The sequence below is a fragment of the Macaca fascicularis genome, chromosome 1, assembly GCF_037993035.2.
Source record: "Macaca fascicularis isolate 582-1 chromosome 1, T2T-MFA8v1.1".
NCBI lineage: Eukaryota > Metazoa > Chordata > Mammalia > Primates > Cercopithecidae > Macaca > Macaca fascicularis.
In genome coordinates this window covers 200087747-200104731 of record NC_088375.1, presented here as the reverse complement: position 1 = coordinate 200104731, position 16985 = coordinate 200087747, and the positions used below count along the sequence as shown (strand labels likewise).

The following is a 16985-nucleotide window of genomic DNA, read 5'->3' as shown; positions in this document are numbered from 1 at the left end:
ATTCCCACATAATGTGCAATAATATTCCACTACCTATTATATCATAATATGTAGTCATATTTTTAGTCAAGGATTATTCATTGCCTTGATTTCCCCCTAGGCCATAACTTCTGTGAGGGCAGGAGTCATGTCTTTGATGTTTCCTGAAGCATTTAACACAGTGCATAGGAGCTATCAACAACACGTGCTTAGTAAGTATCTGATGAATGAATGAATCAACGAATGAATGACAAGAGTTTGCTGATTTAGCAAGAGTCTCAGCTAGAAGGCCTGCAGCACTCTTCCCAAGATTCAAGGGTTATTAGGAGGAATGGGGGGACCTCCTACCCCCTTGGACCTAACTAGACAGGGAACCAAAAAGCCTCTAAAGGGAGTGAGTGGGCTTGGTGGTCCATGGGATAGCACTAGAGTTGGGGGTGGGCAGGATTCAGACCATAGAGTTGCATCCGTCCATGACTCCTATCCCATCTCTCTGTAATTCAAGTCACAGATTTGCAAATTGGGTTTGCCACAAAATGGTATTTTTCTGAAATCTTTGTGGCACAGTAAAAGTTTGGAGGACAGCAGCTTTAGAAGTCATGCAGGCAACCAGGGCAGCATTCTGCCACCCTCGATGAAGGCATTTATAGCCCCAGGAGCATACAGAACCTCAGGGAGCCAAAGCAGAAGTTGAGAAAAATGGTGAATCCCATAGGAACACCAGAAAGACTTGATCAGACACAAACACAAGACATCCCAAGGACATCCCAGAAATAGCTGGGGAAATCTGGGCGAAGGACGGCAACTAGGAATAGAGCTATGAGGAACCACTGCTAGTGGGACACTAGTTTTTTGTGTTTTGGGTTTTTTTTTTGAGACGGTCTCGCTCAGTCACCCAGGCTGGAGTGCAGTGGTGCAATCTCAGCTTGCTGCAACCTCAGGCTCTTGGGTTCAACCAATCCTCGTGCCGCAGCTTCTCGAGCAGCTGAGACTACAGGAGTGTGCCACCACGCTCAGCTAATTTTTGTATTTTTAGTCGAGATGAGGTTTTGCCATGTTGGCCAGGCTGGTCTTGAGCTCCTGGCCTCAAGTGACCCGCCCACCCTAGCCTCCCAAAGTGCTGGGATTACAGGCGTGAGCCACCGCACCCGGCCTGGGAGACTAGTTTTATTCCTCTAGTCGTATGCCTGGGAAGCTCAGAATACCATGAAACCATGATGGCCAGCCCCTGGCAAGTTCCCAGACACTCTTTCTCCCCATAGGCACCCAACAACAGAGAGGCCTCTCTCTGGTATCCTCTCCAGAGCTGGCAATGCTAATTCTTCCGTGAAAATTAAGGAGTCAATGTTTCTGAGGCCACCTAATGCCAGAATAGTGGCTGCTGGTAATTGTACTATCTCGGGTACACCACAGACTCAGGCATGTAATAGGTACCCCCGACTGGTTAAATGCTTGTGTGAGCCAAGTGAGGAGGAGTGTTATATCTGCCAGGGGCCCCTGAGAGGCAATCTTCCTGTTTGTTTCTTTTTGAGCTCACATACTTGTACACCACAGGATGTAATAAGGGATTGGCAGATCCTGTCATCCCCTGGAAAGGACAATTGCTGGAGTCCTGCTCGGCACCTACATGTAACCTCTCCGATCCTCTTCTTCCCTGCAACTGCTGTGTATCTCCCGTCTGACTCTGAGCACCTGGGGTGGGCATGGGCACAAGAACTCTAGGTTTGATGACTCCCCTGGTGACATCTCTGTGGACAGCCTCTGTGGCTGCTCTGACCACCCTCTATAAAAAGGCTTGGTCTCACCTCCAGGAAAAGAGGATGTGCAGGGAGACTGGGCTAGTGGGGACACTATGTAGCCCTCTCTCTCTTCCTCTCCCCCAACAAAGCCTGGGCAGTCCCACCGTGACCTACCTCTTGTCCTCTTCCACCTGCACGCCAATGGAGTGGAACTCCCTCCGGCTCCTGTTCTCGGTGTCTGAATCTGAGATCGTCTCCACCTGGTGGCAGGGTGGAGGAGTCAGTGGCTGTGGCGAGCCAAGGTGAAAACCCTTCCCGGGGAGAATGGCTAGCAATGGCTGCGCCCCAAGCCAGCTGGCAGGTCCTGCAAAGACCATCTGCCTGAACAAGATGAGAGACCCAGGCGGTCGGTCACAGGCCTCAAAGTGGCAACCACTGGGCACGGCCCTCCATCCCTCCCTTAGCCAGGACGAGGGACGAGGGAGTGGGCGGAGGCTGGCTGGAGCAGCCCCGTCGATGTCCAGGCACGGGGCTCACTTGCAGCTCAGGGGAAGCCAGGAAGAAGGTCGATATATCCAGAAGGCCGCTTCCGGCCCCTCACCCCAGCCCCAACCCGCCAGGGTCCGAGTCCTTGTGGGCGCCTCCCCGTTCCATACCTGCACCCCAATGGACGGCCGCCACTTCCGCTGCCGCGCCAGGCTCCTTAGCTCCTCCCTGCCAGGGATGGTCTTGATGATGAGTGTGGGGGGCTTGGGGCTGGCCCTGGGCGGCACCGGCGCCAACTCCAAGGTGCGCGCACCCATGGCGGGGCCGTCCAGCCCGTCGGCGGAGCTGCAGCGCCGGGCGGGGCCCTCGGCTGCCGTGAAGCTCTCGTGCGCGGAGTCCGTGCTGCTCTGGGCGGTGATGGAGATGCGGGGCGGGGCCTGGCTTCCCGGCGGGATGGGGGGCGGGGCCTTTCTGAAGTTGAAGGCTGTGGCCGGCGGGCGCAGAAGCGCAGTGCGTGAGGCTCGCGGCCCTGCCTGGGCCCTGGGCCCGCGCCCGACTCCCACCCCAAGAGGCCCTACGGGACCCTGCAGCGGCTGCTGCACACACGCCAAGGGACGCTCTCCCCGTTATATCCGACCCCGGGAGCGAGCGATCTGCGCGGGGTCACAGCACAGTCGAGGGGGTGGCCAGAACCCGGACCCAGGGCGCTCTCCAGCTTAGGGCCGGGCCAGGGGCAGGGAGGTGTACTCACAGGAGCCGGGCCTCCCTGAGACAGCGGCAGGGGTAGCGAGGAGAGGCAGGCAGTCGTCGTCTTGAGAGCAGCCGGCCTGGATGGCCCGGAGGTAGCTGTGGCTCCGCATGCGGAAACAGCCGGGCAGGTCCAGGGCGTCCACGGCCTGGGACTCCAGCTCCCCAAACACGGACCCGCACACGGCCTCCAGCTGCTGGTTCAACTCATCGCTGAGCTGGAGGGCAGGGGGTCGGGAGGACAGTTACGAGGTGCCGGAAGGGGGTGGAAATCCCTGGGGTGCTCTGCCTTAGGAAGACCTCTCTATATCTGCAGAGGCTGTGGGCGACTCTTCCGCGTTTGAACTAAAAGGAACCCTCTTTGCAAACAAAGATGGGGTCATCTCTGCTCCATTCTAGCTCCCCAGGCTTGTCTTGGGGCCCAGTCTTTCCTCTAAATATCCCACCCCCACCCCCACCTCCACCCCACCTATGCCTCTTCCAGGTGTCTGTCTGGCTGCACCCCAGGCTGCAGACCACCATGTTTTCCTCTCCACCTAGTCCCAGCCCCTGACGTTTCTCTCACCTGACCCCAACAGAGAGGACCAGGGACCTGGCATGCACCCTCCTGCCCAGTATGGGGGTGGGGACTACATGGAGGACACCTTTTGTTTTATTATTTATAATCCATTACATTACAAAATTGACTGAAAATTGATATATATACCCATTAGTTTCCGTCATGCCACTTGGTATTTTATATGTATGTTTATATTTTATATGTATGTTTATATTTTATATATATATATATATATAAATAAAATATAAAATACCAAGTGGCAGGACGGAAACTAATGGGTAAGTGATGGAGCAAAGTTATTAACCTACCAGTGTCCCAAGCCTTCCCCCACCTTCTACCCACTCAGTCGGGTTCTGACTTAACCTGTGGGCTCCTTCTCTACCCTCCCCCACTGAGGAAAGCTTAGCCATTGCTGGATGAGGTTCTTGGTTTTGTTTTTGGTATTTTGGTGGTGCAGAATCCATGGTGTTAAAAAAAAAAAAATTTAAAGCATGAAAAAAAGCAAAACAAAAATTTTGTTCATGGAACTGTGCCGCACACCACCACACGAAGACTAAATATACCACAGAGGTTGCAGCTTCATTCACATTACATGAGAAAACTGGTGCAAAGAAAAAGTACAGGCAGGAGAAGGTGCTACCAGAGGTAAGTGCTACCCCCAGAACACAGGTGACAAAGTCCTGAACATTGCTTAAGATGGGCACATATTTAACCCTGAGCTTCCAAGCAGGCAAAGCATCAGGGAGTATAGCCTCAGAGTTGCCTGCATGGGCTATGAGTGAGACCTCTCCAAGATTCAAGTGCTTGCTCTACCACTTCCTAGCAGAATGGCTTGGGGAAGTTAAAGTTTGGGGGCCTCAGTTTGCTCACCTGTCAAATGGGAGTGATAATGGTACCATCTTCACAGGGCTATTGAGGGGACTCAAAGAAAAATATGTGAGGCTTTTGGTACAGGTACTAAAACATAGTAAGCCCTCAGCTAGTGGCATGCAAAGGTCTCAGGGCTTCCCTGGTAAACACAGGCCAGATGCCGAAGAGAACCACAACAATTCCTGTCCCTGAGACTAAGAGACAGTCATCCCCTGTGGATGATTATGTAGAGTCCATTGGATGACGTCATGGACAAGGTCCTCGACAGCATCCCATGGCAAATGTAACAGCAAGTATCACATGGCTGCATCTTGTGACATCTCCCAGGAAAGATTCATGGCATTATATTTATGTGCAGTCAACAGAGGCTCAAAGGAGTGGCCTGATCCATGTGTAAACTGCAGCTCAATGTTTCCATAATTCAGCCTCCAAAGCATAACATGATTTTGCTGGATTCTACTTCAAATAGAGCCATTTCTATTCCAATCTATTAATGGGCAAAAAGACCCAGAGAGGGCAGATGAATTGTCTAAGGATGCCCAGCTGGTAAGTGATAAAACTGAAATTAAATGTCATGCTTCCTGGCTCCCACGTAAGGCTGATTGAGCAACAGAATCTCTTGGGGAGCTTGTTAAACCGACATTAACTCAGGCCCCCACCCCAAGGATCTAAACCCAGGGTTAACAAAACACCTCTCTTGCTTTGGCTGCTTAGAAGCTCAGAGTCAAATTTGCTGGAGATTCAGATTCAGTGGTTTCAGTGTGGGCCCACTAATTAAAAAGAAGAATTGTCTGAACTTTTTGAAGCTTTTTCTAAAGTGTATGGAAATCACAGGCCATGGAAAAATCAATCCGAGACCCCATAGAAGTTAAATTATCTCATACTTGACTGTCACAAGCCACACTTGTGTGACAGTTGTGGCTTTCACCATGATGCTCTGTCATCTACCTCTCAGTCTTTCTGTCTCTGTACTTTTGGGGCACCAAGGACAACAGTTGCCAGTGTATTTCCTAAAACACAGGAACTGAACTAACTCCTGCTATTTCTGGGCTAGGCTCAAGACACTCCCCAACTAGAACAAATGCAGCCCAGAGTGTCCCTCTTGGAGCACAGGGGAGCTAATCTAACCCTAGCAGAAAGCACGCTGGTCTCAAGTCCAGACACCAGGGATGAAAGGAATGTCACTCTGTAGTATGTTTCTGTATCTCTAGCCCTCTTCTGTGTATAAAGCACTAGGCATAATATCTGGCACACAGTAGATGCTCAATAAACTTTAGCTACTATTATTAGCAACAAGAGGCTCTTAAATCACAGTGACAATACCACTCAGAATGAGAAGTGCCTCTTTCCCTGGGGTTCTGAAGCTCTTGAAATCCCACCCACAGGCAATATTCACAACCAATTCTATCCAACGCAGACAAAAGAGGGTGAACAACTCCCTGGGGTCATACACCTGCCAGCTCAGCTGGCCAAGAGGAGCTTCTGGGGTTCCAACAGGAGACCAGGACACAAGGGAAACACGGACTCAAGAGACTCTCAGAGAAATATTGCACCCAAGTTGATCTTTACTATCTTACAATTATAAAACTATAACATTGTACTATGAATGTTCCTATTATCCCTGCACTGACTGCCATCCACCCTGCTTCCTTCCACACCCACTTACAGGAGAGTCAAAGTCAAAGGATCCTCTTGGGATGAGATCCTTAGCCTTTCTCCAAACCGGACTGAGAATCAGTAGCCATTTCCAAGCTCATGGCATATTTACAGTAAAAATGCTTTGTGTCTAATTGGAAACTGTCCAGACTAGAGTTGGTGGGTCCAACAGGGGGCCAGGCAACATCCTGTATACTTTACATGTGTTATTTAGTTTAGATAACCTTTAGAAAACTCTCCCATTTCAAAACATTGGATAAAATATAACAAATGTTGCTTTATATGCATAGCTGAGCTCACAAGAAAGCGAGATAAGTCCCCAGAGGACAAAAGCAAAGAGGAGACTGGAAAATCAGAATATTAACTGTATGAGCCAATGCTGCAAACAGCCCAGTGGAGGCGGGAAGTGGGGGCAGGGGCTGTTGGTCTCAGCATTTTGGTAAAGACTTAAGTTTTAAACACCCACTTGGGCATAGGAGGAAGGCTTTGGGCCCACATGAAGCATGGAATTGGAAAGGAGAACCTGCATAAAGTTAGGAAAAGTGAAACCTTTGATGAAAATGTAGACTAGAATAAAAAAATTAGTCATCACCACAGGCTGATGACAAGGAAGCTAGTCTGAAGTACAGGGATGGCGGGAAGGGAAAAGAGGCAAATCCCCTAAGAGTCTGTACCTCCAAGCTGGTCCTCACACAGCTACAGTACCGTGTATCTGCATGAACCTTCATGGGCCACACCCCCAAAATTAAAAATTAACATAAAATCATCCCAAACCATGGATATTCTAACAGAAGCAACTGCAAAATATTTCCTGGGGAACTCACTCCTAAGCTGCTCATGCTTCTCACAGATAAATTTCCAATGAAGGTGAGTGTACTATGTGGGAGGCAGCCTCTGACATAGCTCCTAATGATCTCTATCTCCTGGAACTCACACCCTTGTGTAATCCCTTTCTCATGAGTATAGACTGGACTTATTGGCCCACTTCTAATGAATGGAATATGGCAGACACAATGGGATATCACTTCTGAGATTAGGTTACAAACAGACCATGGCTTCCATCTTAGACACCTTTTCTTATTCTCTTTCTCTCAGAGCCTTTGCTCTGGGGGAGGCAAGCTGCTATGCTGTGAGTAGCCCTATAGTGAGTCCCACATAGAAGAAATTGATGTCCCTGGTCAGTAGCCAGCAAGAATCTGTAGCCTGCCAACCGCCATGTGAGTGAGCATGGAAGCAGATCTTCACCCAGTCAAGCCTTGAGATGCTGCAGCCTTGGCGAAAACCTTGATTGCAACTTTGTGAGGCACTTGACCCAGTCACACCCACAGCCAGGCTGCACTCAGGTTCCTGACCCACAGAAACTGTGAGACAATAAATACTCATTGTTTAAAGACACTACATTTGGGGATAACTTACATAGCAATAGAAAATACAAATTGTGACATAAACAAAAACCAAACTTTTATTGGGTTAAGCCATTGAGAATTCAAGATTTCTCTGTTATAGCAGCTAGTGCTACCTTAGCTAAAACAAAATAACTTTTAAACGATGTTTAAAAGTTCTAAACTTAAAAGATAAAACTGAAAACAGAAGAAAATAAGACTCTAAAGCAGGACAAAACTGTCAAAAACCACCATTTTATCACTCTGCAAATCAATAAAAGACATATGACAAAGAAACATGTATTCATAAAAATTACTGAACTTTGGGTAAGAATAGCATGACTCTATAGTATCCTGAGGCTGCCCTCGTTCACCAGGTCCCCAACGCTATCAGTTGCAATACTTCAACAAACGTGGTGCCGCATGTGAAAAATCAGCTGCTTCACTGCCTCTGCCAGGGGGCTCCACTTAATTTGGGGCATTGTCAGTTATAATATCAAGAACGGGGAAGGCCAGCAGCACTGTTAGGCTGGGTTTCAGCAATGTTTGGGCCAAACAATGGACTGGCAAACTAGCCAGGAATTTATCAGAAACTTCCAGGGGGTGAGACAGACCTGGGGAGTTTAATAAGCTCTCCACATATTTTGGGTTAACTCGAAGCTGGGTGAATGCACAGCAGAGAGCAGAGAAGCCTGAGCCACCCACACATCCCTAACGAATGGAGCCTATATACGTGTGCAGGGGAAATAAAAGAGTCTGGTGAAGAGTAAAAGCCAGGGTAGGTTTCAAAACAACCTGAACTTTGCCCTCCCCAGCTCACACGTAGAACTATAGGCAGAGAGAAAGTCTAACTAGCTTGAGGTTCTTGAGTACAACCTCCGAAAAATCTCTGGCTGAACACTAAGCTATGCAGATATGGGGGAACCCTCTAAGAAACAAGGCTTAAAAATAAAAATAAGAAGGAAATAAAACTGAATGGAAACATTAGAGGCCACATGCTGTAGGGAAGACAGATTTCACAGATTTCATTCAGATTAACAAACAAATAAAGCAATAACAATCTTCAAGAGGAAAACATAAGAATCTAGAATTGCTACAATATATTAGCTAAAATGTTCAGTATTTAACAAAAAATTATGAGACATGCAAATAAACAAGAAGGTATGCATATCCCCAAATGTTGGATTTATCAGACAAAGACTACAAAGCAGCTATTATGAATATATAAAAGAATTAAAGGAAACCATGTTTAAAGATTTAAAGGAAAGCATGACAACAATGACTTCATGAATACAAATCACAACAAAGAGAGAGAGATTAAAAAAGGAAGAAATTGAAATTCTGGAGCTGAAGAGGATAGTAACAAATTAAAAATTCAGGAGAGGGGGTCAACATGATAAATGATCAGTAAACATGAAGGCGGATCTGTATAAATTATCCAATATGAATAATGGAGAGAAAAAATATTAAACAGAAATGAACACAACCTCAGAGGCCTATGGGACAACATCAAGCATATCACCATACATGTAATGGGAGTTCCAGAAGGAGGAGGAGAAAAAAGAGAAAAAGGAAGAGATAGGGCAGAAAAGATATTTGGAGAGACAGTAGCCAAAAACTTTCCTTTTGTTTTTGTTCTTGTTTTTTGGTTTTTGGTTTTTGGTTTTTTTTAGAGATGAGGTCTCACTATGTTGCCCAGGCTTGAGTGCAGTGGCTATTCACAGGCACAATCATAACAATCATAGTGCACTACAGGTCAAACTCTTGGGCTGAAGCAATCCTCCTGCCCCCACTTCCCAAGGGGCTAGGGCTACAGGTGCCCACTACTGTGCCTAGCTACCAAATTTAATTAAAAAACAAAAAACATTAGAGATCAAAGAAGCCCAATGAACCTAAAGTAGGCTAAACACTAAGAGATCCATATTCACACAAATTATAGTTGAAATGTTGAAAGCTGAAAACAGAGAAAATCTTAATAGCCGCATAAGAAGAACAATTCATCACACAGAGGGAAACAACTCACTTTTCATCAAAAACAATGAACACCAGAAGGCAGTGGAATGGTATATTCAAAGTGCTGAAAGAAAAATAACTGTCAGCCAGGAATTCTATATCCAGCAAAACTATTCTTCCAAGACGAAGTAAAAATAACATTTCCAGATGTTACTGAATAATTGTAGACTGAATAATTTATTGCCAAGAGACTTATATTATGAGAAGCACTAATGGAAGTCCTTCAGGCTAAAAGGAAAATAAAGTAACACCCAATGGTAACTCAAATACAGAAGAAGAAATAAAGAGTACCAGAAATGGTAAATATGTGAGTAAATACAAGAGCTTCTATAAATATATTTTCCTCACTTCCTCTCTTAACCTCTTTAAAAGACATAAGATTACACAAAACACTTATTATAATACCAATGTTTATTTATAACAAGTGTTAGGTTTAAAACATATATAGGTAATATATGACAGTAATAGCACAAAGGGGGAAAATGAGTTATATTAGAGCAATGCTTCTATATTTTACTGTAATTATATTTTGATAAGCTAGGATATACATTGTAATTCCTAGTGCAATCACTAAGAAAGTAACTCAAATTGTATAGTAAAAAATTAACAAATAAATGTAAATGGTACACTAAAATATTTATTGATTTAATGCAAAAGAAGTCAGTAAAGAAGGAACAGAGGATCAAAAAATAATATGAGACAATCCAACCACATCAATAACCACATTAAGATGTGAAGGCCTGGCATGCAGGCTCATGCCTGTAATCCCAGAACTTTGGGAAGCCAAAGTGGGTGGGTCCCTTGAAGTTTTGAGACCAGCCGGGGCAACATAGTAAAGTCCCATCTCTACCAGAAATACAAAATTAGCTGGGCATGGTGGTATGTGTCTCTAGTCCCAGCTACTTGGGGAACTGAGGTGGGAGGATTGATTGAGCCTGGGAGGTCAAGGCTGCAGTGAGTCATGTTCACACCACTACATTGTAGCTTAGGTGACAGAGCAAAACCCTGCCTCAAAAACAAATTAAATAAATAAAATAAAACACAAATGGACAAAACATTCATTCAAACCGCATAGTGATAAGATAAAGCAAAAAAAAAAAAAACCATTAGATGCCATCTACAAGAGACATACCTTAAATCTGAAACACAAACAGTTGAAAGTAAAAGAATGGGGAAAAGATATACTATGCAAATTATAACATGAGAGAATTTTCCAGAATTGAATAAAAACATGAATCCACAGATCTATGGAGCACACACATGAACATATCATAGTGAAACTGCAGAATGATAAAAATCAAAGCAAGATCTCAACAGCAACCTGAGAGAAATTAAAACTACCTACAAAGACAATCGGGTTGATAGTAGACTCCTTAATGGCACCAACAGACAGATGACAAAAGAGTATCTTCAAAACACTGAGAGAAAATAAATGTTAAGCTAGAATTCCCACAATAAGCTAAACTGTATCAAACAGTATGGGTAAAATATATTTTTTGTTAAAGTTCAAGTTTGCTACTAACAGATATTCACTGAAAAAATTACCAAGAATATAGGAGGAAACAATGAGATGTAAGGGGGTAAAGTGAGGAGTAAAAAAGGTAGAGATGTGAGTATATATAATCAAGAGCTAACAATATAAAAAGTAACAATAATAATGGAGACTAATTTGACAGGTTAAAAGGTAGAACTAAAATACTGGGCAATAAGTCCACAAAAGAAGGGAAGAAGTCAAGGAAATTAAAGTGTCCTAAGATCACTTAAGTATTTGAGGTGATGGGCATGTCAATTCACTTGATTTAATTATTCCACATTGTATTCATAAATCATAACATTACTTTGTACCCCATAAATATATACACCTACAATTTGTCAATGTATAATAAAAATTAAAAGTAAAATAGGCCAGGCATGGTGGCTCACGCCTGTAAACCCAGCACTTTGGGAGGCCAAGGCGGGTGGATCACGAGGTCAGGAGATTGAGACCATCCTAGCTAGCACAGTGAAACTCCGTCTCTACTAAAAAAACAAAAAAAAAAATTAGCCAGGTGTTGTGGCGGGCACCTGTAGTGCCAGCTACTCGGGAGGCTGAGGCAGGAGAATGGCGTGAACCCGGGAGGCAGAGCTTGCAGTGAGCTGAGATCATGCCACTGCACTCCAGCCTGGGCGACAAAGCGAGACTCTATCTCAAAAAAAAAAAAAAAAAAAAAAATTTAAAATAATAATAACAATAAAAATAAAATAAATACTGAAAGAAACCAAAGAAGAACTTAATGAATGGAAATACATCCAATATTCAAGGATAATAACACTTAATATTGTTAAGAATACAATACCCCATCTATACATTCAGGGCAATCCCTTCAAATTCCCAACTACATTTTCTTATAGAAATCAACAAGCCTACCCAAAAATCATGTGTGTACGCAAAGGAAACACAAAACACAAAGCAATCTTTAAAAGGAGTAACAAAATCGTATAATTTCAACTTAACCAAAATCAACACTTACTACACAGTTACAGCAATCAAAGCATGTGGTAATAGCATAAAGATAGGTTCATGCAGACCAATGGAATAAGTTTTAAGGTTCATTAATAAACACATGCATTTACAGTAAATTGATTTTGAAAAAGGGGCCAAGAAATTTCAATGAGGAAAGAAAAGCCTTTTCAACAAATGATGCTGGGAAAATTGGATATCCACATTCCAAAAGATAAAGCTGGACCCCTAACTCGAATCACACACACACACACACACACTACTCAAAGTGGGTCATACATCTAAATATACATATTAAACTACAAAATGCTTAGTAGAAACATTAGAGTAATTTTTTGTGATCTTGCATTAGACAAAGATTTCTTAAATTTTGCACCAAAGCACAATCAAGAAGAGAAAAATTGATGAATTATGCACCATCAAATTTAAAATGTTTTTTTCTCCAAACAGCAACATAAAAAATATAAAAATACAAATCACTGAATGGTAGAAACCACTCCAGCTGACAGCTTGATCAGATTTCTAGCCTCCAGAACTGTGAGAAAATAAATTTTTGTTGCCAAAAAAAAGAACAAGAAGGGAAGAGGTCATCAAAATCAAAATGTTGGCCAGGTATGGTGGCTCACATCTGTAATCCCAGCACTTTGGGAGGCCAAGGCGGGTGGATCACCTGATGTCAGGAGTTTGGAACCAGCCTGGCCAACATAGTGAAACCTGTCTCTACTAAAAATACAAAACAATTAGCCAGGTATAGTGGTGCAGTTATTTGGGAGGCTGAGGCAGGAGAATCGCTTGAACCTGGGAGGCGGAGGTTGCAGTGAGCAGAGATCTAGCCACTGCACTCTGACCTGGGCAACAGAGCCAGACTCCGTCACCAAAAAAAAAAAGAAAAGTCCTAGGGTCTCTGCATTGTTCAGGAGGAGTACAGAAACAACTGTCAGCTTCAGTCATTAAGTCAAATATGCATATGAAAATTATAAGGGTAACCACAAAGAATAAAATAGGATATATAACTACTAAACCAGTGTGGGATTTGGTGGGGAGAAGAATAAAGAAAACTCAAACCAAAAGGAGGCAGCAAAGGAACAGAAAAGCATCAGCCCAAAGGCAAGATAAATACAAGTCCCATAATAAGATGATAGAAATAAATCCAAGGGTTAGGGCCTGGGTCATCACAGTACCCTAGGTTTAGGCCAAGGGGTAATCACAGATTATCAGTAATCACAATAAATATAAATGTACTAAACTCTCAAGCAATTATCAGAATGGATATAGGTAAAATGTAGCTATAATTATTTTCAAAAAATATACCTGAGACGTAGACAAAAAGCTTTAAAGTAAAAGATGGAACAAGGTGTTCCAGGCAAATACTAAACAAAAAAACAATAGACTTAAGGGGAAAAAAAGTATTATGAGACATAATAGGGTGACATCTCTAGTGCTTTAAACTTATTTCATCTTCTATAAAGCAAGAATAAGAAGCCATACCTCCAGGCTAAATATGTCAAGTATATGTGATGTTAGATAGTGCAAAGTGCTAAGAAGAAGGAAAAAGAGCAGGAGGAAGAAGGCGGAGAAGACCTCAACAATGACAGCACAGAGAAGGGGAATAGGAAATGTTGGAAGGGGGGCGTTAAATTAAAATTTTAGAGCCTTTGGGAAAAGACCTGAAAGAAGTGAGGAAGTGATCCATGGGAGTGTCTGGGAAGGTGACACCCAGGCAAAGGTAGTGGCAAATGCAAGGGCCCTAGGGAGTCTCGTGTGGCTGGAGTGGGAGGGAGGGGAACAGCGTTAGAAGAGGAACTCAGAGGCAGCTCCACTCCAGCGAGGTCACCAGGTCATGCAGGCCTTGAAAGCCATGGTTAGGTTCCTGAGTTTACTCTGAGCAAGGTGAGGGTTTTGAGCAGAAGAGTGAGTGAGTGTGATTATAGTTTTTAAAGATCATGTGGGCTGTAATGAGAGAGGATGAAGTGGAGCAAGAGCAAATACAGGAGACCAACTAGAAGGCAGTGCCATCATCCAGACAAAAGGATATGGTGCCTAGAAGAACCAGTGGCAGTGGAGGTGGTGAGGAGTGGTTGGATCCTGGATATATTTAAAGGTGGGACCAGCAGGATTAGCTGAAGGATTGGAGGTGAGTTGTGAGAGAGAGAAAGTGGTCAAACTGACTTCAGCCTTTTAAACCAGAGCTTCTAGAAGGATAAAGTTGTCATCTGAAATGGAGAATTCAGAGGATAGAGCAGCAACTGCGGCAGTGAGGGACGGGAGGGGATTGTGGAGGGTATGTGTATCAGCAGTTTAGTTTTGGACATCTTAAGTTTGAGATGTCTACTAAGCATCCAAATGAGATTTCAATGCACAGTTAGACATATATGCCTGGCATTTACGGGAGAGTTTGGGCTGGAGATATACATTTGGTAGTCATCAGGCTCTCAGCCATGAGCCCGGACAAGATCACCTAAGGAGTAGGTATAGAGAGAAGTCCAGGGGTTGAGTTCTAGAAAACTCCAGTGTTCACATCCTGGGGAGTTGCAGAGGCACCCAAGACACAGACTGAGGATAAGCAGCCAGGGAGAGAATCCAGGAGAATGTAGAGGGCGTGGTGTCCTCCAAGCCAACCAAGTACAGTCTTTCAGGAAGGAGGGAGTCTTCAACTGTGTTACATGTGACTGATGGGCCAGGTAAAATGAGGGCTAAGCATTTAACTCCTGGCTTTAACAACATAGGCTGGTCTGATGTAAAAAGAGAGCTGTGCCAATCAGATTCCCTGGTCCAGGCAATGGAAAAGGAATACTGAGAGACTGCAGCAGTGAACAATGGGAGCCAACGTGGATGGTCTTTTGCATTGCATTTTTTCCCCAGCATACAGTAAAAATAGCTAACCTTTATTGAATGCTGGCTATGTGCCAAGAACACTATTATGATGCCTATTTTTAAAAAGGGAAAGTGGGGCTCAAAAAAAGTCAAGTAACTTGCCCCAGGTCACTTAGCTGGTAAGTAGCCAAGCTGGAATTCAACCCCATCTCGTGTGTTTAATTACTAAACGGCACTGCTTCCGTCTAATTAAAGGGAAAGTCTGTACTTAGATATGGAACTCACATTTCTCAAATGCCATTTTCGGGCCAAGTACCTTGTGTTTGCATACATTTTCTCACAGAACTCTCACAAAACCCCTGCAAAATAACTGTCCCTACTATTGCCATTTTAAAGACGAGAAACAGAGGTGTTGAAAAGTGAGGTCTCTTGCTTGTGGTTCCTCAGGACAGAGGGGCAGGGTGGCAGAATTCAGGCCCAGATCATGTCTGAGACTGCAGCTTGGCCTGTGCCCTGTCTGTACAAATCAATCCTACCTTTTACACAGGGGCAGGGAGGAAGCAATCGGGCCTGTGGAGAGCCCCAGGGCACTGGAGTTGCCCTTACAAGCTCATCACTTTGAGGACACTTGGTGGGTTTTAAGGCTGTGATTCTCTGAGACTCCCAGCCTGAGTCAGCTCCAGGAGTCCTAAGGCAGGTTTCCCAGTTTCCCCAGAGCCAGGCCTGAGCTCTCTCCATGGGCAGACCCTCTGATTTTAAGTCCTAAGCTAAGCATGGCACTGAATCCCCTTTTCACTCTTTCCTCCAGGCATACTGGGCCTCTCCCTACCTGTCCAGTGGTGAGGGAACGGCTGTAGCCAGGGATGGAGCTCCGGGGGTGGATCCGGGGTGGGACACAGCAGCTGGGAAGGGCAAAATTCCGGAGTCAGAACAGTGGACTGCTAGGAGGTGGGGGAGGGGAGATAATAGCACTGGGGCCCCTGAGCAAGTCCTATTCCTCAGAACCCCCAAAGAGAGATCCCTTAGGAGATCCTGGGTAAAGAGACTCCCAAAGAGGCCCCAGAGAAGGACTCCCACCAAGACCCTCCCTTTATGTGGAGCAGAGTGAGACACCCTAGTTGAACCCTAAGCAGGACTACTTGACTTTCACCCACTCTACACACATCTCCCGCAGGAATCCAGCCTCAGCCTCCCGACCCGCACCCCCCGGCCCTCCCTGTCCTTACTTGATCCTGGCCTGGTCCACGCTGGAGGAGCGACGGGTGGTGAAGCGTCGGGCGACTGCTTTGGGAGATGTCTTGGGGCTGCCGTCTGAGTCTCCGCTCTCCTCATCCCCCATGGCTTTGATGTAGCTGCCGCTCCGCATCCTGCGGCAGGGGATCTCCCCATCCTTGCCACCAGTGGGGTAACCCCCCCAGTCATCTTGCGGCACCTGCAGGAACAGGGGCCTCTGTCTCTCAGACTTGACCCTAGTAAATCTAGAGGCCAGGACTCTTTCCCCACTGCCAGTGGGAGGTGCTCTGCCCTGGCTTGAACAGGCACACTCAGGTACATGCAGAGGCAGAAGGGGAGGGTCTCAGGCTGTCCCCCTCCCTTACAAGAGACACCTCGTCATCCTCCACAGACCTTCTGCACTTAATTAAGGGCCACCTAGAGAGTCTGAGGGAGTGACATGACAGGCGTCAAGCAGTTGATGATCAGAGGCCAAAGTGACCTGTGTCAATTCCATGCCCGGCAGTCAGGCATCACCTGACCTCAGTCAACCTTCTACCCTTCCTTTTCCTTCATCCTTCCAACCTGCTTACATTCCAAATCCTCTCTCCTTCCCCGCTGTGGGGAGCCACAGAGGGCTTCATGCAGGGGAGTGACATCAGATTTGTGTTGCAGAAAGAGCTCTCCCACAGTCCAAACAGAGGCTGGATTGTGGAGGGCCAGGAGCAGGGCAGAGGCTCAAGTGGCGAGAGGACGACCAATTAGGAGGCTGACGCTGTTATCCAGGCAAGAGATGATGAGGCCTAAATTAAGACAATGACAATGAGGGGGAAGAGAAGGAGATGGAAATGAGAGGTGTTAAGGAGCATCAGTGAGCCTGATTAGACGTGGGGGATGAGGGGGCGGGAGGAGTCGAGGATGACTGCCAGGCTGCTGGCTGAGGACCTGGAGGAGGGTGCTGCCGCTCACTGAGCCATAGAACCCCAGAGAAACAAGTCTGGGAAAAGGTGGTAGGGTCGGGGTTGAGC

The 16985-nt window shown here is 45.5% G+C and overlaps 1 protein-coding gene across 7 annotated transcripts in view; it reads right to left on the bottom strand.

Moving 5' to 3' along the window:
* The window catches only part of DLGAP3 (DLG associated protein 3), a 69150-nt gene that overhangs the window by 23076 nt on the left and 29089 nt on the right, over positions 1–16985 (bottom strand). For all 7 annotated transcript variants that reach the window (XM_045375072.3, XM_074012725.1, XM_045375078.3 and 4 more), the window contains 5 exons: positions 15972–16177; positions 15575–15647; positions 2956–3169; positions 2375–2688; positions 1893–1978 (listed from right to left, as the gene is read on the bottom strand). In XM_045375072.3, coding sequence (XP_045231007.2) covers positions 1893–1978; positions 2375–2688; positions 2956–3169; positions 15575–15647; positions 15972–16177 — 893 coding nt within the window. The remainder of the gene's footprint in view (positions 1–1892; positions 1979–2374; positions 2689–2955; positions 3170–15574; positions 15648–15971; positions 16178–16985) is intronic.